The sequence below is a fragment of the Podarcis liolepis genome (genome assembly GCF_965112155.1).
Source record: "Podarcis liolepis genome assembly, chromosome: 8".
NCBI classification, from domain to species: domain Eukaryota; kingdom Metazoa; phylum Chordata; class Lepidosauria; order Squamata; family Lacertidae; genus Podarcis; species Podarcis liolepis.
In genome coordinates, this window is record NC_139560.1 from 22,654,332 (window position 1) to 22,676,222 (window position 21,891).

Below are 21,891 nucleotides of genomic sequence, written 5' to 3' on the forward strand. Positions count from 1 at the left end.
CGGGGGTGGGGGGGGGTAAGGAGGCGAATGGCTGCGATAAAAATCACGCGAGGCAAAAGGGGGAGGAGCCAAGTGGCACCGGGGACGCGCGCAATTGAGAGGACTGGGCCCAGCCGCTCCAGGGAGGCCGGGCGAACGGCCGTGAGGGAGCGGCGGGCGGGGCGGAGAGCGTGACAGACAAGCGCCCTGCCTGCCTCAGCCGTTATTTCTGGCGAGCTATGGAAGCGCGGAGAGAAAAGGTGGCATGGAAGAGAAGGGAGGCCAGTTTCCCCCTCCCCACATACACCCGAAATTCGGGTGAGGAGAGGCAAGGCTGAGCCAGGGGAAACCCTGAGGAGGAAGAGGTACAACTTCGCGGAGAAAAAGAGATGTGTCAAGGTAGTTTTCTGGCTCGTCTGGACCCAAGGCGGATTTGTTGCTCCCTCGGTAACTTCAACTCGCCCTGCTGTCACATTCACATGTAGGGAGATGTAAACGAGTGGCAGTTGGCCAAGGGGCAGGGGAAACGCTAACAGGGTGGACAGACAGCTGCAGCTGGCTATGGGTTAAAGTGGGGGCTGTAATCTGTGTTTGGGATTACATAACCAAGGGACGGTTGCTATTTTAGATTCATTTAATAAGGGGATATAAAGGCCTGGACATAGGTATTTGGCTTTAGGGCAGCTGTGGCCAGCCCTTTGGGCATGTAGGCACGGGGTCGAGGGCAAGGGATGGTCACACTGCTACAGGGCACACTGCAGAACATAGGCAGCTTCCCTGTCATTGGCTCCATTTGGGATGGTTTCGCTTCTTCCATGCTGAGCTAGGCAATCGGCAACACAATGTAGAGAGATGCAAGGTTTGTGGCTCCTCTTGTCACCTGGAAGCCACCTGTGCCTTCAGTTAGACATCTATAATGTCTCCATGGGAGGGGAAAACATCTGTAAACATTACAGATGCAGTACTTTGTAGTACTGCCACTGTGGCACAAAAAGAAGGATCTTCATAACTTATTTATAGAAGGTCTCCCCAAATCTTGCATTCATCGGTGTAGACTGCATGGTATAAATCAAGGAGCCAGCACTTCGTGGCATCACTGAGGCACAAAAAATGGATCCCATATATTAAACTTTGTGGCTCTTATATTGACTTCACAACAAGCACAGATTCATAAGTTAATGACATTGCTATGGCACGAAAAGATGGTTGCAAGACGCAAGTCCTTGTGCTTTTTACACAAAATTACCCCATTTCCACCATCAAATCATAGTTCACATCAGTACCTATGGGCTTCGTTATAATGATTATAAATTCCACCTTGTGATGCAAAAACCTAGATGCTCCAGATCCATTTAATTTGTACTCATGATGACACAGTAACTCATAAAAATGAGCTTAATCATTTGTAGTGCACCGATGCTGGAACCTAGATTTGTAGCACATCTTCTCATCATGTATCCTTTTTTAAATAGAATATTGAAATCTATTATATAATCACAGTTCGCCTACACTATCCAAAATAATCTTTCCAACATCATCTGGCTTTTTGCATGGGTCCTCACAGATCCTTGGAAGTTTAACATGTATCCTTACATCAAACCATATCATACTGTATAGCCATGGCTTAGCCCTTCAGCATGAAGAACACGAATCCAATGTGTGCTCTGTGTGTAATCTACATCAAGGGATCAGAATACATTGTGTTCACATAGTTTTCCCATTTAAGTCCTATAAGTTATTAATTTTATTTTTAATAAAATGAGTATTTAAAAAAATGTATCACAGTTATTTTTTTCCTCAGCTTTCCCGAGCCTAGTACCTTCCTGATGTTTTGGACTACAGCTCTCATCACTAGCCCCAGTCTGTACTCCAAAAACATCTGGAAGGCAGCAGCTTGGGGAAGGCTGAAGACACTTCCTAAACTTATACTAATATCAGATCACTGCATTGTAAAAATCACAATGCAAGTGAGTCTTTTCATTACTGTGTCACAAAAACTGGAATTTGGAAATGATACTTCCCAGACTGAATGATTTTTCCATTCCAACAACAAATTATGCTTCACATATCATAAAATATATAGTTCCAGCTCTTCCTAAACACACTTACCATTTGAAGCCTCTTAACTTAATACATTCATATCATAACATTGTACCAGATGGTTGTAAAAAATGTTTACAGACAAGCTCAGATACAGTTCAATACAGTTATGCCCTGGAAACTGGTTATTTGAGAGACTAGCTGGTAAAATCTTTTTTTTTTAATGCATTCAACACTACATAAAAATCTGTACCTCAGATTTAGGTTTTTATGATGCAGTATTAACTATTAGTATTGGCACTCAATGTAACACTTTCAAGGGTTCAAAGTGCTTCTGAAACAGGTTTTTTCCAATCTAGATTTTTGCCCCACAGTAGTTCCATGAATGTTACATCAATTCATTTACTTTTTTTTTTTTAATTGATGAAGTTTGATCAGTGCCAATACGAAACGGTACAAGATGACATAAATTAATTTAAAAGCCATCAATAGAATAGTTTTTAAAAATCCTGCAAACAATGGTCACTAGAAACAGCTGGACAGAAGCGGTTAAAACAGTAACTCATTAAAAACCTACAAAGCTGGAGTAAACATTTTGAAATGCAACCTGCTATTTCTGCTATGCCCAAAAGAAGGTGTCACAAAGCACTGTGTTATTTGTATATTGTGAGTCTATGCAGATCACAAACTATAATTTGATAGTGGGTTGGAATTGAGGTCCTCCATGTAAAAGACATGAGGATCCATGATTATAATCTTTGTGTTTGCACCACAATGGCAGTATAAAGTACTGGATTCATGGTTTTATATTTTAGGCTGTGGACAAGGATGTGAGCGAATTGATGGCAGTTTTGTATGGTCTATAACAAAAATAAAATTAATTCAACAGACTCTATTTATATTATGCTAGATCAAACTTTTTACTATGTGCTACCTGCCTAAAAGTTATGGTGGAGACATGTAAGAGAAAAAGACAAATAAGGTCCACTGTGACTGTGCTTAGATGAAGGTCCCCACCAGCGACCAGCACATGTCTACTATTTCTACTATTGCCAAAAGCAGAAAGCTTTGCACCTAGTCCAGCTAGGAATAATTTGAACATGGAATAATTTCCTATGTGATATAATAATAAACAGCCGTGAAATAATTTGAAAATGTCTGTGTCCAGCTTAGAGTATATTGTCCAATATATACATTATTTGCATCTACTGTATTAGGGTCATTGATTAGCTAACATCCAGTCCAGTTTCTCATTTCTTACCCCTTCTAATAAATCTAAACACTGTTTCAAATAATTCAGCAGAATCTTATTATTGCCTGATTGAAATCCATGAAGTAAAGAACAATCACCCAAGGAACTATAGTAAATTAAGTTCTATAGCAGCTAGCTACTGGGTTGAAATGCTACAGGCTTCTTTCAAAATGAGTTAGCACAACTTCAGAACTGGAGGAAACAACTAGATATATATCAGAGCAAACTGTCTTGGTGGCAAACATGATATTTTTCCATGACCAAGAAGATCACATTTATTAAGATGTTTGTTTGTTTTACTTATATACTGTTTTATAGAGACTTTCAAAGCGACTTGCAAAAGATTTGTACATACAATATAATCACATTCAAGGGTAGTATTAGCAATAGAAATACCTTGGTGTCCATATGGTACCAGGATTCTTCAGGCAGCATTTCCCTGACTTCATCTTTGGTCTTCTGTAGTGTTGCCAGGCAGCAAAGCCACATAGAGACTTTGACATAAGAGTGGACCTCTGTCACTCAGTATATGGTGCTTTCAAGTCTTCCTGTGTTGTCAGCATCTATGAGTAATTGGTTTGGGTTTTCCTTTTTCAGACGTCTGACAAGATTAAAAAAAAACTAGCTGGGAATTGCCCACACACCTGGTACCTGACCACACATCTATACAGTACTGACATACCACCTACCTTTCATGTATTCTTTTGAAATTGAGAGAGAATTACTCTTTCCTCTGGTTCTTCAGATGTTGGTCTATGTCCAAGAAGAACAGATTCAAGACTGGTAGTTTCCCAAGTGAGCTGTGTCTGGTGTGGATTTCTTTGTAAGAGAATTAAAACCTCCTTCTTGAGGGAAAATAAAACCTCTACCCTATCACAGCAATGAATGAACAGTATTCTCAACAAGTAGGATGGTCTTCCCAGAATATCATATTTTCCAAGGACTATGATACTCATTTCTTGGAAAAGATTATGTTCTCAAATTGAGTGTGGGATGAAATTGAAGCCAAGCAATTGCTGCCTGTTGAAAAAGTAGACTTGGTTTTCTTGGTGTATAGTCACTTTAGATAGACAAGGGGAAAGACGAATGAAACTGTTGCTTAACTACCCCATTCCAACTAATAAAAAGTGATCTAGCTATTACTAGAATGTATGGGTCATTGTAGATGACTTTATTCCCAGGTAACAATATAATTAACATCTTCTAAGTGAGAAATTGATAGCTAAAGGCACAGGGTTCTTGATCTCTTACTCCCAGTCTGAAGATAGTATCTTCTGGACGCTGTTTGTTGACCCAAAGCCAACCTGTATATCTATAAATAAAGAGGCTGCGACAAAACAAGTGTTTTGTCAGTAGGTGATACCCTGCTGCTGTGGTATTTCCTCTTAGTTAAATAAAACCATGCACATATCATTATACAGAGTACACAGTGTATGGAACTGCCATCTTAAGGGACAAAATCCAGCATATCCCGCTTCAGATAGTGTCTTGAAAAAGGGAAGGCTAACTTCTCATACCTAGGCACCAGTCAGTACACAGGCACAGGAACACAAAAATAGTTTGCTTCCTGCCTGTGCCTACTTGGACTAGTGCACTGGTACATTGTTAATAAAATCAGTACAGTGGTCCCTCGGCTTAAGTACTTAATTCATTCTGGAGGTCCGTTCTTAACCTGAAACTGCTCTTAACCAGAAGCACCACTTTAGCTAATGGGGCCTTCCGCCGCTGCCACACGATTTCTGTTCTCATCCTGAAGCAAAGTTCTTAACCCGAGGTACTATTTCTGGGTTAGTGGAGTCTGCAACCTGAAGCGTCTGTAACCTGAAGCGTATTTAACCCGAGGTACCACTGTATTCTAAGATCCCCACAGCTAAATAACGGTGCCTGTCTAAAAGCCACCTGAAACAGTTTTCTGAAAACATTAAGGAAGATCTAAATTCTACAAAGAATTTTTGCTCTGGGCTTCTTCCATTTTCTATTGATCTCACTGCTTTAGAATAAGAGTCAGCTGCGCTAGTTGAATGATCTTGGCAAAGTGATACTCAGAGTTTAATTTCCATAATGAGAGCTGCTTGGATTCTATAAATTTCAATTTCTCCCTTAGGAGTTCTTAGCTGAGTTGTGGTCACTAAATGATGTTTGAACTGTATTCTGCACGTGACATGGGGCATGCTTTACAGTATTTCATTATATTGTTGGGCATACAAAACCTGCCCCGAAATAAGGCTCTAGTGAAGCTTCAGCTTAAATGAACCCCTTCAGCTGCTCACAACCAAATCCCCAACAACTTTCATGCCTATCAGTTTGAAAGAAATGATATGCTAACATCTGGTTGGAATCAAACAGTGCAACTATCACCAGGTTGTCCCAAGTGCTAAAGAAAACACACAAGTGTTAAGAAATCAACCTGTATGGAATTTGGTTTTCAAATTTTAATTCTTAACAATTTAAAAGAACACTTAATATAAATTAGTATTTTAAATAAATACATAAATTATTGGAACCAAAACAGGAACCACCCACCATCTCCACTCTTTTTCAAGTCTGCTTCAACTCACTGATGCCTGCATGAACAAAACCTAGGCCCTTTATACCTGCCTCCCCTCCCTGCTTCTCAGACATGCTTGTTTTCTTCAGATTAGTCATGACCCTAGCAGGCATAAGCCTGCTGTTATCTCAAAAGGAAGCCTTTTATATTTCTTGAACTTTATTAGGAACCCCTTCAGCTGCTTAGGAAGATTCTAAGAAACCCAGGGTAGTGATATTTACTTCAAGGGTAAGCTAACAAGGATGTCCACCCAGCCATCACCTCAGCCTAAAAACCCCTTTTCTGGATATTTTGCTGTCAATTGTACCCAGGCCTGTTTCTCCACCATACAAAGTGTGTTTAGCCTTTGCCAGGAAGTCTGGATTCAGCAGTGAGCATATGCTTTCTCTTTACTCTCCCTTCCTTGGCACAGGTAATTATTAGTGTCTCACTCCTTCCTCTTATCTATACCTTTCTCATTTCCCTCATTGCATTGTCTCTGAACCTACGCATTACTCCAAACCATAGTCATTTGCATTTGAGCTTTCCCTTCTGGTGCATGTAGGCTGCAATTTTGCCCTGTCCTCTGGTGCCCAACTCTATTTCGTATAAAGCACTCTCTCTCTCTGTAACAGCAATTATTTAAGCTTACAGTCCTGACATCGTGAATGTGGATAGCGTATATAATTTGTAACAGCTAACCATCTTGCTGTTCTACATCTATGTATGGTTGCTTCAAGACAAAAGCCATTTCACTCAAATGTATGCCAATACACATGCCAAATGAAAATAAACTACATTTGTTTATATCGCCATTTACTGCTTCTTGCTAATTTCCTCACCAAAGCAAGACAGTACTGTGTTCCTAAAGTAACTGTGGCCACTGCAATAACCCCCTGTGTAAAAATGCCCAAAGTAATACTTTTGTGAACATGTCTGTAAGATAATGGGGTTTTGTGTGCATATAGAGAGAGATGCAGGCTAATCTGGTACTATAATATTATACAGTATGATCACATCTTATGTACATGTAACTTCTGCAATTTCAGCAATACATGACTGAATGCTAGCTGGTTGACATCCTGTAAATTAAGCCAGCATGAGGAGTGGACCTTGCTCAGGAACCAAGACACACAGTTTAAAAACTCTTTTTGTGCTGGATTTTTCTGGCATAGAGTTTTTAAGCTCTCAGCTTTGCTTCTGAAGCAAGAGGAGTAGTTTGGATTTGATATCCCGCTTTATCACTACCCGAAGGATCTAACATTCTCCTTTCCCTTCCTCCCCCACAACAAACACTGTGAGGTGAGTGGGGCTGAGAGACTTCAAAGTGTGACTAGCCCAAGGTCACCCAGCAGCTGCAAGTGGAGGAGCGGAGACGCGAACCCGGTTCACCAGATCACGAGTCTACTGCTCTTAACCACTACAGCACACTGGCTCTCTCCAGGTCTGTGATGCTTCCGCAAGATTTCATGGGGACTTGGACAGCTCTGAGAGATCTCGAAAGAGCATTCTGGGGATTCTGGAGCCAGCATGCCAGTTCCAGAAATCCTGGGATGCTCACACAGGGTGTCAGAGTATTTGTGTTTTTGGCATATATGCAGAACCCTTGGCTTCAAGTGTATTATGTATAGAAATTACCAGTGTTTCAGAAGCCCTTTCTTTCTCTCAACACATACAACCCTCATTGTTCCAATTTTCTTGCAAAGAAGGAAAAAACATAATTATGTTCTGTCCTTTTTACCTTGCATATAGTTTTCGTCCATGGTGTTATTAATACCTACGGTACCTGGATGAGTTCCAACTGAAAGTGTGCATTAATGGAAAACCTCTCTGTGCACCGAGTACAAACAAATTAACACATTGAGAACTGTTCATTAGAGGATTAACAAACTCTAAACTTCCCTTAGCAAAATCCCATTATTTCTATGAAACAGAATGTCTATGCTAGAAAATGAACTATTTTGCAATCAGATGGTGATGCTGCCATTTTAATTTCCCCCAACGCCTGGTATTACGTTTTTCGTACCAGAGAGATTCACTGATATATGAACCAGATGGGCATTTGCCAATGGCCCCTTCAAACCTGGCAATGGCAAAACTCAAATTATCTCTCAATATCCTAAACAGTTCTACTTGGTGATACTATGCAGATATGAATAATGTTGAAGGTCCTGACAGGCTTATGCTGAGGACGGTGGGAGTATGCCATTTCTGATATATTCTGGTCCCAAACCATTGATAAAGTATTCAATGCACATTTTTGTCCTTTCATCCGCACCAGTGAGGAAAGAACACAATAATCAAGCTTGCTGTCTCTTCTCTTCCCAACCAGCAAATGTTTGTATTTGTTGCCTTATATGTTATTCAAAAAATATTAAAAAGTTAATTCCCATTCATGTCTATGGAATACATACAAGAGACATTCCTCTGGGATTTTGCCTTTGTATAATGTAATCTCTCTCACCAGTGCAGTGCAGCAGGTAGAAATCTTTCAGCCACTGGTGTCTTAACTCACTTTGCCCCATCTTTTCACAATAACAGGAATGGTTTAAGCAGTCTCCTCCTCCTCTCTCAAGAGGGGTTGTCATGTCATCAAAGCAGTTTCCCAACAGCAGCAATAAATTTTGACAAAACAGCATTTAATTTGGCATTCTCAACTGACAAACATAATTTAGGTAGAATTACACTGCAAGACCAATGCTATCTGATTCATGGATATGATGAATTCCTGTAATCTGAGCTTTGGCACTTTGAAGAGCACCACTTTAGTCATGTTCCTGTAAGTTTGCTACTTCTCATTTTATTGAAGGGAGTTTGCTCTGATTATTCTCTCAGCACAGAACAAATGGGCAGCATTGACCATAAAGTTGATTCAGACTTACATGGTTTTTTTCAGAAACCAGAAATGCTAAGAAATGTTAACTATGGTGTGTGTGTATATATATAGAGGCACTTCCCTGGGGTCACATTATACGCTGTTCAAATAAATCAACCCAGGCATGGGAGAACTTTTTCAGCCCAAGGGCCACATTACCTCATGGGAACCCTTCTGGGGGCCACATACCAGTGATGTGTGTGGCCAGAGGCAAACATGGCCAGAGCAAAAAATGCAAAACAATAAACAAAACCCCCAAAGGTGTATATAATAGTATACTGGGAAATACTTTTACTTTCATATAGAGTGAATTTTTATTATTAAATATGGAAGTATAAAATAAGTCACTAAAGCTTAATTGTATTAGAATCCTTTAGAGTGAGTATGACAAAATAATAGTTACTTTCATATATTTGAATAGAATATTTGAAAAAGAGATACTTTACATAAACTTTCCCAACAAATGGGTTCCATTTTGTTCTACATTTTGAGATTGCCATTTTAATCCAGTTATAATAATAATAATATAATAATAATTTATTATTTGTACCCCGCCCATCTGGCTGGGTTTCCCCAGCCACTCTGGGCGGCTTCCATAGAAACCAAAAAAAACACTAAAATATCATACATTAAAAACTTCCCTGAACAGGGCTGCCTTAAGATGTCTTCTGAATGTCAGGTAGTTGTTTATCGCTTTGACATCTGATGGGAGGGCGTTCCACAGGGCGGGCGCCACTACCGAAAAGGCCCGCTGCCTGGTTCCCTGTAGCTTTGCTTCTCGCAATGAGGGAACCGCCAGAAGGCCCTCGGCGCTGGACCTCAGCGTCCGGGCAGAACGATGGGGGTGGAGACGCTCCTTCAGGTATACTTCAGTTACTTACTCTATGCTTTTTTCACTGATGTTTTTGGAGCTTCAGAGACAACCAGAAAGAGAAGGATTATTTTGAAAAACGGGTTTATCAGAAACATCCCAGTATTTTCTGATTGCAAATACTCTATGGCAAAAAAGATGCAGCTGCAAATATTGTCCATGGATTTGTTCACAAAGATTAAATTTTTGCCTTAACTAGTTCAAAAAAAAACCAATAGGCTCTATTCCTCAAATAGCTTATCTATAAATACACCTTTATTTATCCAGCTGTACCAATTAAATGTTTCTCCTTCAATTTTAAAAACTAGATTACTTGCTTTGTAGGAAAAATAATTTTGGCTTATTGTGTCCTGAATGCTTATGGCATGAGAAATCATTTCCTGTCATCAACACAGTCTGGTAAAGAAATTTGCTGATGTGCTACTTCCATCTCATCTATGATGCAGCATTTTCCTATGGTCAACATCCTCTTCCTTCTTCAGGTCTTTTGTTCCTATGAATAAAATCCTCTGCAGAGCTCTGCACCCATTAGGCTCTCTTCAGAAAAATTAGCACTTAGGACCATGCTGATCCTACTCCTGTCACTTAAGATGCAAGAAGCTCCTTGCTGAAGGCTCAGATACAGATCGTTAACCCAATCCCACAATTAGAAACACTTCTCCTAGAGAAGCCGATTATAGCTCACTATGACTCGACACAGGGAATAAGTAGCAACTGTTAGAACTGGAAGTAGGTAATGAATAGCACACACAATGCAAAGTTCCAGGCCATCACCACAGGGCTTGATGATCATTTGCGGAGGAAACTGCACAGATATTTTGTGAGCCATAACTACAAGCAGAAAACAAGGCAACTGTTAGTAAATGTTTGGCCAGTTTAATATCAATCGATGCCCCCCAGATGGTTTAAATTATTGCAGAAATCCCAGAAACAAAGTCTGCCTTAAATAAAGTCAGGTTACTGGTCCATTTCCCACTGATTGGCAGAGATTCTTCAAGTGTTTCAGTTTCTTTTCCAGCATTACTTGGAGATGCAAAAATATGAGACCAGTACTTTCTGTCTCAGGAGTACTTACTGAATTATTCCTATGGAGGACATCACTAACAGTCTATGTGAATTTTTCAAGAAAAATCTGAGTAGGGCAGAATTTTTACTGGGTCCTGCTCCTGGATTTTATTTTGAAGTATCTTTATTGGTTTTCAATTCCTTTTGGTTGTCAATTCAATCTTTGTTTTAATATCACATATTGACAACTGCCCAATTATGTTGATGGGTGCAGTAAGGAAACACAGGCAAGTGTCATAACACTAGGGCTTCCTAAATTATCTAGCCTATGAAGAACTCTTCATAGGATTTTAGAAATTACATGCTGAATGCTTATGTAGTCTCTAGTAAAGGGAAAGCTGCTTGTTGCATAGTGAAGTTGTTCATCCTTTTTGGCAGTGGATACAACACCTGTGTCTCTTTTTCAGGTGACACAAAATTGAATTGACAGAAGGTACAACAGAATGAAATGCTACTGGAGGTCACAAAATTAACCTAAACTATATCAGTAGCATATCTAGATATAAAATTTTAAATGACTTTTTAATGCAAAATCCAAACATTACAATAGTAATGGAGACATTTAAAAAGTAAAAGTGTCAGAATTATCTCCTATAACAAAAGGATGTGCACATTGTCTTTAAGAATTCAACCAATAAAACAGGCCATTATATAAACTATTATTTCACTACAGCCACAATGTGTTTCTTCTTCTCTGACACAAGCGGTACAGATCCAGGCTTGCTGTGTTTCCGTCGATTCATTTCCCTAGAATAAAAAACATCAAAATTAGATTATTTCAGCCACAACGGGTATAATTTTATTTAAAAAACAAAGTACTTAACTGACCATACTCTACATTGCTTCTAAAAAACAATATACTGAAAATGCCCTACTATATTTGGAAAATCACTAACTGGCTGCTAGATCATAAACTTGAGCAGAAACTCATTTTGAGTTGCTTCTTTTAGGCAACAGATTCAATTAAAACAAAACTGAATAATGTATTTTATAGTGTTCTCTACTATTTCTAAGGATCGTCTATTTTGTTCCATGGAGAAACCACCTGTTCCTTTTCTCTTGAACGTGAGTATTTACCACCACTTTGACTTCCCTTTCCACCCCATTGCCTCATGCAATCTAATTGCTTAAATTAACAAATAAATGTTCCAGAATCATTTGCAAGAACCAATAAATCATCTAGTCCAACTTCTTGCCCTTAGAATAATATGCAATAAAATAATGAAGGCTTGCCAATAGACTCCTATACAGATTTCTTTCATTTTGGTAATATTTCAATAGAAAAGAGTAAACGGAACTGCTCTTCAAGTTAGCAAGTTTCCTCTAAATCTATTCAAAAGTGTTGCTGGGCCAGCTGAAAGAATGGCCCAATATAACATATAATTTAACAAGGTAAAGTTAAGAAGTAACATACTTTCGCCGACGAGCTTCTCTCATGATGCGTTGCTCTCTGGCCTGGCTGTAGATCATCTTTGGCAAGTGTCGATGGCGACTTATACGTTTGATTTGGGGGTGGTGCTGGAATTTCTCTTTCAATTTCTCATTGTAGTTCATAGCTGCTTTTTCCCGAGGAAGAAGCTACAGAAACAGACCCTGGTGTTAAAACTGAGCAGGTGGTAAAGATGACTTATTCCATAAAGCAAGACAGAACAGTTTTAGAAGTGTGCAAATCCACAAGAAGTATTGTTGGTTCCCGTGTGTCCGCTAACAGGTACAAAACTGTCACTGCCAGATCTCCAAGAACCTGGCAAATATCAGCTAAAACTGTGCAATCCCACACTGTGCAAGCATGAGAGAAAAAGAAACTGGATTCTTTAAAAGATATACTAGAAACTGTATATTCTTCTCTCATCCCCCACAAGTGGGCTATTCAGGTTGAGGGGGCAGAAAGAGTAGTAAGAAGGAATAAATCACATGTTAAATAACCCTCCAATTAACAGCAATCACCCTGCCCATTAGAAGAGGCAGCAAATATGAAGTAGTCCCTGGAGTGGATTAATTGTCTATTTCAGAGGGAAGCAGAGATACCATCAGGGCCTATGCCAGGCAAACTATCACCTCTTTGCCACTTGCCAAAAAACATCATTTGCCTTGTCAGAAGGAAGGAGGAGGGCTGGAGGAAGGGGGCTGTTCACGGTTCATTTTTATCTGCAGGTGAGTGAGTGGCAAAACTGTGTAACTGTAAAACTCCTGGTGTGCCTAGGCAAAAAGGCAGTATACAAATTCAATAAATAGTTCGTTCCAATAGCAGTGGAACAAAAATGGGCAAAAATGTAGTCAAAGCTGATTTGACTCTCAGAAAAACCAAGAACTAGTAGAACTTGTTTTCAAGTAAGTCTGCTTAAAAGTGCTACCTAAAACCATTCCGCGGGGATGCGGGTGGCACTGTGGGTAAAACCTCAGTGCCTAGGACTTGCCGATCGTATGGTCAGTGGTTCGAATCTCCGCGGCGGGGTGAGCTGCCGTCTTTCGGTCCCAGCTCCTGCCCACCTAACAGTTCGAAAGCACCCTTAAGTGCAAGTAGATAAATAGGTACCGCTTTATAGCAGGAAGGTAAACGGCGTTTCCGTGTGCTGCTCTGGTGCCGGTTCGTCAGAGCAGCTTCGTCACGCTGGCCGGAAGTGTCTGCGGACAGCGCTGGCTCCCGGCCTCTAGAGTGAGATGAGCGCACAACCCTAGGGTCTGTCAAGACTGGCCCGTACGGGCAGGGGTACCTTTACCCTTTACCTTAAAACCATTCTGGGAACACATCTTACTTACATAAAGGTAAAGGTAAAGGGACCCCTGACCATTAGGTCCAGTCGTGGCGACTCTGGGGTTGCGGCGCTCATCTCGCTTTATTGGCCGAGGGAGCTGGCGTACAGCTTCTGGGTCATGTGGCCAGCATGACAAAGCCGCTTCTGGCAAACCAGAGCAGCGCACAGAAACACAGTTTACCTTCTCGCCAGAGCGGTACCTATTTATCTACTTGCACTTTGACATGCTTTTGAACTGCTAGGTTGGCAGGAGCAGGGACCGAGCAACGGGAGCTCACCCCGTCACGGGGATTCGAACCGCCGACCTTCTGATCGGCAAGTCCTAGGCTCAGTGGTTTAACCCACAGCACCACCCATACTAGTTACCATCTCCAAGTTGCTCAGTCCAATGAAAGCATTAACATGACCCATTTTTTCTTTGGATTTTTCATCAGGCATCTTAGGGCTCCAATAACCCTGTGAGGAGAGTTCCACTCACAGCACCCACTAATGGAAGGAGTGGGGAGAGGAGGTGACTTTTACAGATTCCCCCCTTCCGCCTGAAATTTTGCCACAGAGGGTTGAAGAACCCTCTTCAGTGTGGGAGATGATGTGGATAGAAAGCTGCAGGGGAAATAACTAGAAGTCACATTCTGTCCAATTTTGTTAGCAGGAACCACAACTGGATCAAAGTCCATCTGTGAAGGTCACCTTTGGATCCAATCGCAAATGGATAAATACTTGCACCTGAAGATGACGCAAGAACTTACATATTTATTATTTAAGTTTGCCATACTTTATAAAATGGCTGCCTATTTGTTATCACTTTACTGGCAATCTACGCAGAATTTAATCACTCCAGTAGGAATAATTTTTTGCTGGAAGCAAGGAAGCAGAAGCCCATTATACTCAGCTGCTTAGTTAGGTATAGCTTATTTTATTGAGTAGGATGGTTTCAATTAGCCTCTCTTCCGGACACCTTCATTTTTTTCCTTATATATCTATAAAATGGTCTAATGAATTAACAGGAGGAGGGTTGTTCATCTATAGAGTCAAAACCTAAGCATCTTGATGATACACGAATAACGAAAGTCACCTTTTGGGCTCTAGAGGAAAACATTTGATACAAACATCCAGCTGGAGTTGTCTTAGCTCTCAAATATAAGATATTAAATTGAATCAATGTTAGCAGACATTTACAGGAATGAAATACAGTAATCCTTTACAAATTACATGTGATATTTTTCCTTGGTCATTATCTCAAGACATCCCATAATAGTTTGTTTAGTCAGCAATACATTCCAGGCATTCCTGCAGTGCAAATAGTCAATGCAATCCAAATTAAAAGGCTTTCATTTTAATTAAAGGAAATTACTTTAAAAAATGGTTGCTGATAGAACCCTGCTCCTTCTGCAGACAAAAACAATATTGTGAGTTTATATGCACAGCACTCCTGAATTACTGTGTAGGTGACTGTGTGCAAAATCAGGAAGGGGAAGAGGGGGAAGGGAGCTTGGAATAGGAGGAAAAGTGACAGGGTAACATCTATGATGAGGGGCATTCATACAAAGGTCAGTATAATATGAAATATAGCATGAATTTTCACAAAATGGCAGTAGAGCAGAGGCCAGGGGCATGTCTCAGGATTAGGCATGAACTGCACCTGATATTCACATTATGTTCATAGCCCCATCATGTTATAAACACCTAGAACAGAAATCTCAATATCTCTTTTTTTAAAAGCAAATGCACAATTGTATCATCACCTCCCTGACCTCAGTTCAATGCATATTGACAACTTGCTCTTGTTAGCACAAACAGGCCAGAGTAACTTCCTCCAAAGCATCAGCTTTGAGGGCTGTCCTGGGCTTAAGGGTGAGACTATGATCCAAGATTAAAGATGATTCCTGTTATATAGCAAAGGCAGAAGCAAAGGCCTCACACTAGCACTTCGAGTATTATATTTGTGCCTATATGCTACTACTTCAGACAGAAACTCAAAAGGACTGGGCTATAAAAGCTCATTGCGTTACTAAACCCCATACTAATTGTTATACAATCCAAGAGAGTTCTACAAAACATTACAATGAGTGAATACTCGAAATTACTAGTTCATTTACATTATCAAGACCACAACTGTAGCTTTCTTTTTGTGAAGAAGATACCCAAGATTAGTGTGTATCTTGTCTAAATTGTATCAGGTGCACCACATTAGATATTTAAAATGCCCATCTCATGTAACTTATACAATTGCGTGCAACTTTTGCAATTTAAAAGCAGATTTGCTTTCACAAAGTCTGCATTGCACAGATGCAGAAACGTAAAGTTTCTATTTTGGAAAGCAGCACAGTCCTTTTTAAAGAACACTCTCCTGCAGCTGTAACAACTAGATGTCATTTATCTCCACCACAGTTACCCAGAATATCATAGGCTTAATCGTCAGTGGAGTGTAGACAGGGTAAGCGCCTCTGGCTCCTGCAGAGATGCTGTTCTTGCTAGAGTGTTCCACTGATTTTACGTAATGAGTGCAACGCCAAATACATTAATGAAGCAAAGGAAACATGAATGTCAGAAATGATGAATACTTGAGCAGCCTCAGTGTCAAAGTACAACTACCAGTCAAATAAACATTCATCAACTATGAAAGCCACAACCTAAGCAGTGTATTTAGGTCTAATCCAAACGTCAAGTGAAATTGTGCAGTGCATCTCTGACAGAGGAGAATTCTGCAATGACGGAGAAGCTCCTCTTATTCATATTGTTTTTCTTTAAAGAAAACAAAATGGTATAGCCTGCATGACACTTCCTATGCATTAAATATTCTTGCATATTTTTTTCTTCAGAAGCTTAATCTTTTGCAGTATCATATGAGCATGGAGTTGAATGATCAACTAATCTCTTGAGGAGCATTTAGCCAAACAGCTACTTCTGTGCTCCTCGCCCAGTCCTACTGGTGCATTAGCCAGTGCTAAACCAGTCTGATTTAATGTGTCATAAAAAAACTCAGGTTTATCATTTGTCTCGCTCCCGACAAATCTGGAGGAGACAATCTGGAGAAAACAAAGAGCAGGAGCCCCAGGTACTGCCGTGGAAATAGGGGAGGACTGCAGTGGCAGCAATAACCTCTCTGAGAACCCACAGCCTCACGCTAACACATGGTTTGCTCTTAGCGGTACGTGTGAACTGAGCCACTGAACAGTTCTATTAAATTGATATTAATATATACCATAATAAAGAAAATGAGCAAACTCAAGGCAGGCTGGTTGCAATGAAAGATTATCATGCATACAACTAAGCCAAATTAAATATCAGCATTTTAAATACATAAATATATTTTTGTCACCTTAATTCACTTAAAAAAATACAATTTGAATTTACTTACCACACCAAGTTTTTCAGAAGCATTAGCTTTCCACAAACGGATGTTCATTTCGTCAGAGCCACACAAGATATATTTGTTGTCAGATGTCCATTTAACAGTAATGACATGCTGCATTCGCTTTGTATGATAGACTTCTCTAAAACAAACAAAAACACCTATTAAATTGGAACATTTATACTGATGTTTTCTTTCATCATGCATTTTCCTTTCAACACTGGAAAGTGTTATTTTTTATTCACAAAAGGGACCAATAAGTTTATTTTTAAGGTATACAACGTGTATTGCTGACAAATTAAACAATATGTAGCACCACCTAAATCCTCAGAAATTACTAACTGCATACAAAAGACTCAAAAATAATTATCTCTGGGGCCCTTACCCAACACCTCAAGGAAGATGTCTGTTACCAGAATACACAGATGAGATAAACAGTGGTCGTGTGAATCATCTCTGTGCTAATAATGACAACTTCTAGCCTGTTCTCATGACTCTGAGCACATGGAAGACCAAACTCATTTTTTTGGGGGGGGGGGAGGGTTAACTATCAGCTAAGCTTCCATTAACTAGGTGTGCAGTTGGCAATACCAGGCGTTGAAGCTGTTATATAGATCAGCTTTTGACATTCAGTCAGAAACTCAGTCAACACCTGCTTGGTTCTAGTTCTGCTTAAGTGCAAAAAACCAACTGAAACATATGTCATTGAAAGTCACATGACCAGTTTGGCTTGTGGCAGCAAAGATGAAACTCAGCAGAGACTATCTTGATGAAACCTAGATGATACTGTGAACATTTTTTCTCCAACAGGCATTCCAAGCTGGATGAATGTGTCTCTGCTAAGGTATCTGATTTGTATTTTTAAAATATATATCTGCTGGTGTTTTCTCTTTTGGTTTTAACTGGGGTTTTTTAATAGTTCTTTTCTTGTATCCTGCACATTGGCTTGAAACGTGTGTAAGACAATTCAATAATAATCATCTAATAATAATAATAATAATAATAATAATAATAATAATAATAATAAAAACAAGCAGCAGCAACATTATTCCAAAGGGTCCCTCAATCCACAAGAATAGCTTTTTGTGGGAGAGAAAAAAGGAGCTGCAAAAGCAATGTTACGCAAAATGAGTTCCACTCTTCGATATAACGCCTTAAATTAGAGCAAGTACTCTGTTCTGATTTAAATTATACTCTAAAATATTTATAAAGGCGCAGAGTACCCATCTTGTAATTATTTAACAACTATGTACAATTTACAATTATTTTCATTTGGTTATATTATTTATTGTAACCTATATTTTTTCTTCATTCAAGTCTACTGTTTAAAAATAAATACATAAGACATAGAACAGCTATAGATGATAATTACTACTTACATGGAGACTTTGCTTATGTCCCCAGTAGTCTAATTTGTTTTCAATTAAGATCGGAATGCAACCAAAGCACATTACAATCATGAATACATATTCATAGCTTTATTTTATTATTCACTACCACCACAGGGCTACTAAAAAACAATCTTGCCCTGAGATGAAGGGAGATGCAGTTTTGAAGTATGTCTTGGCCATTTTATTATATAGATTGATATCATATAGTGTTATATAATTTTAATTGGTGCTTATAGTTTCAACTATAAACAGTGGGCAACATCAAACAATATTCATCCTCTAGTTGCTAGAAATCTGCTTGTGTAATTGGACTTGTGGTTTCTTTTCTCCCCTTCCAGTCCCTGCATACCCCAAAAATCTGCCCAAGAGGAGTCTCCCAAAGCACCAGAGCAGATTTTGGGGGTGCACAGGGGGTTGTAGTGGATACCATCTTCTGCTATACTGAATCTCACCCAATATTTTCAGTGAGGTTTGCCTGAAAAGAAGTATGTGCATATGTGCATGCTTATATATGAGTTAAGGAGTTCAGGAGGACCTCACAAGCAAGCCAGAGCCCCATGAGTCTTGAGCTGTGCACATATAAAATATTAACTGTTTTTCATATATTATGTAGACAAAAGAGAGTAACTAAAGAGCAAGTCTCCCCTTTGCTCAAATTATTAGTTTTTTGAAGAATGGTCCAATCACTCCTTAACATATTAGATCACTAGCTTCATGACATATTTAACAGCAGTCATGCCATTCTGATAAAAGTACAGAAAAGGCCTTTATTGGTGCCTTCTACTCTCCTTATTGATCTCTGGAAGAAAATAATTCTATGCAATTTCAGATGCTTCTTTCAACTAATCCTTTCCTTTTTAAAAAAATATTTTATTTGTGCCTTTTGCTTGTCACAGGTTTTGAAAAATCACTCTTCTGAGGACAAGAGCAATACAATAGCATATGGGTGAATAACTTGATTCTTTCATTTAATCACACAAACATCTGGTTCATTTGCCAAGGGCTTTTAATGAACTTAATAAACAGAGTATCTCTTATTTCTTCTGTCTTCTCAAGTTTCACATTCAGGGCTTAATTAGGAACACAAAATATGCCATGGCTTATGAGCCCTTGGGACTGTGAAAGAAGCCTCCTGGATTAGACAAATAAGTTCAGCAACGTGCCTTTGATAAGTAAAATATTACTTCTACGCAAAACTCATGTTTTTTAAAATGATATCATTAAAGAGGTTATGTGGATCCTGGAAGTATACATTATTTTCTGAGTTTGAATGACTTTACTGTGTCTCAACACAGTCTGTCAATATTGTATTTTAACTGTTTCCTTTAATTATGTATTTTTATATTTTGAACTCCTGAGAGGCAAAGCTCTATTCTGAAGGAAAACAGAGCTACTTTATATAAGTAGAATAAGAGAAGAAGAGTTTGGATTTGATATCCCGCTTTATCACTACCCGAAGGAGTCTCAAAGTGGCTAACATTCTCCTTTCCCTTCCTCCCCCACAACAAACACTCTGTGAGGTGAGTGGGGCTGAGAGACTTCAGAGAAGTGTGACTGGCCCAAGGTCACCCAGCAGCTGCATGTGGAGGAGCGGAGACACGAACCCGGTTCACCAGATTACGAGTCTACCACTCGTAACCACTACACCACACTGGCTCTCAGTAGGGGTAGGGAAGTGGATCCTGCCAGTGGGTCACATGTTGACCTCTCCCAGCCCCACAGGAGAATTTGACAGACTTGTTTCTTGAGCACCTCACCATTATACATGACACAAGACTCTTGAAAGGGTGGATTTGCAAAAGCAAAAATCCCACTGAGTGAGCCCATCATTAGGCTAGTCTAAAGTAGGATTTAGAACTCAATCAATTTTAGTTTGTAAATTCAATATACATTCTAACATATAGGAAGTACTGAAATACTGGACAATTCAACTGGAAATTCAACAGCTGTGAATTATTATTTTTTCAGTGCAAGCAACAAACAACTACTGGTAGGAGGATATATCCTTCCTCAATAAACACATTAAATAAGTTAATGAGAGCATTAAGAATGGTGGGAAAGGAGGAGGGGGGTCCCAAGAGAAGCCTATTTGTAAAATCACTGACCTGCTATGACCTTTGTCTACTGGAAAAATGCGAATAGATTTATCAAAGCTGGCAGAAACAAATTCTTTCCCAGTAGGAGAATAATCCACATCAAGGACTGCAGACACATGATCCATATGAACCATTACAGGCTTGTCAAGAAATCGCATATCAAAAGTATATAAGCTGCAAAAGAAAGGAAGTTAACACTTTACACTTAATTCCATTATGTTCAATTGCTCAGGTAAAGCTTCATTTCCAGGGGCTGAATACTAGCATAATCAAATGTATTTTCAAAATCTTTGTACCCATGTCTGACTTTGATAGAGCATTTTGTTTGTACAGTGGTACCACTGATTGCGAACAGGATCCGTTCCGGAGGCCCGTTCGCAACATGAAAAGAATGCAACCCGCAGGGGCATGTCTGTGTACACGCGGGTTGCAATTTGCCGCTTTTGCGCATCTGCGCATGCGCGAGTGACGAAACCCAGAAGTAACCCTTTCCGGTACTTCAAGGTCGTGGCGGGACATAACCTGAAAGAACATAACATGAAGTGGACGTAACATAAGGTAAGACTGTATTAGGAAGTGTCATAATAAAGGAATTTAAAAGCACTGGAGTAGTTTTTCTATTTTTTCTTGTACACTCTTCTGAAAAAATACTGTATTTTTCGCTCTATAAGACGCACCAGACCACAAGACGCACCTAGTTTTTGGAGGAGGAAAACAAGAAAAAAATATTCTGAATCTCAGAAGCCAGAACAGCAAGAGGGATCGTTGCGCAGTGAAAGCAGCAATCCCTCTTGCTGTTCTGGCTTCTGGAATAGTTGCGCAGCCTGCATTCGCTCCATAAGACGCACACACATTTCCCCTTACTTTTTAGGAGGGAAAAAGTGAGTCTTATAGAGCAAAAAATACAGTAAATTACAAAGCAAGCATGGCAGGTGCCCATTGGACCCCAGGAGTACATTTTACCCTTAGAGGCCAATTCTCCTCTGAGTGAGCTTCAACTTGATACACGTGCAATGATCTATTGAACCCCCTCCTTATCTATGAGCCCAGTATTTCATCCAGGCATTGTTTGTTTCTGATTTGCTTTCTTTTCCATTGTCCTCCTCCGAGGTTTCCTGAAGGAATTGCCAAATTGATTATCATATATTGGACATCTTGAAGGCCCTCACAGATGGAAAAACCAACAAGTCAAAACAATTTAAATAAGTAGCTCTTTGGATTCCAGATAAAAGTTAAAATCCAACAGCCTCCTTGTAACTTCTATAAAAACCATATCCTTACACGAAGCAGAAGTCAAAACTTAAAATTACAAATGTTCTGAATAACTACAGAAGTCTAAATGGAGAGCAAGTAAGGCAACAATAATTCTTACTTGAAGTCCTCATTTGCAGCAGTGAAAATGAAAGCTTCCATGGGATTCCAGCAAAGCGTATTTGTTCTCATATCCAAGATAACCTGAGGAAATTTAAATATTTTTCAAACATTTATTAGATAATCACTAGAAATTATACAGACAACTGGTCCAAGTTCCACAAGTTCCCAACATGTCTGTGCAAGGTGTAGAATATGGTGGTGTCAGCATCAAGAATTTCCCAAAAACAAAACATATGTAAAGAAACTGGCAAGTAAAAAAACAAAACAAAAAAACTACTCAGGATGCAGCCCAAAAACTGCAGATTCAAAA

General features: G+C 39.5%; 1 protein-coding gene and 2 long non-coding RNA genes across 4 annotated transcripts in view; 1 reads left to right on the forward strand and 2 right to left on the reverse strand.

Moving 5' to 3' along the window:
- On the forward strand, positions 1-19,148 carry LOC310713240. Its single transcript, XR_014529131.1, has 3 exons — positions 1-470; positions 17,531-17,564; positions 19,008-19,148. It is a non-coding gene; the product is annotated as an uncharacterized lncRNA (long non-coding RNA).
- On the reverse strand, positions 8,417-9,181 carry LOC310713274. The gene is made up of 2 exons (XR_014529175.1): positions 9,063-9,181; positions 8,417-8,951 (listed from the first exon to the last, which is right to left on the reverse strand). It is a non-coding gene; the product is annotated as an uncharacterized lncRNA (long non-coding RNA).
- The window catches only part of DCAF13 (DDB1 and CUL4 associated factor 13), a 22,215-nt gene continuing 10,719 nt past the window's right edge, over positions 10,396-21,891 (reverse strand). The window contains exons 7-11 of one of the 2 annotated variants that reach the window (XR_014529082.1): positions 21,580-21,662; positions 20,217-20,381; positions 13,716-16,862; positions 12,024-12,994; positions 10,396-11,356 (exon numbers count right to left, since the gene is read on the reverse strand). Coding sequence is in view for 1 of the 2 variants with exons in the window: in XM_083516854.1 (XP_083372980.1) it covers positions 11,269-11,356; positions 12,024-12,187; positions 16,727-16,862; positions 20,217-20,381; positions 21,580-21,662 (636 nt within the window). In the remaining variant the exon portion in view is untranslated. The remainder of the gene's footprint in view (positions 11,357-12,023; positions 12,995-13,715; positions 16,863-20,216; positions 20,382-21,579; positions 21,663-21,891) is intronic. The other variant, XM_083516854.1, reaches the window with a different exon arrangement.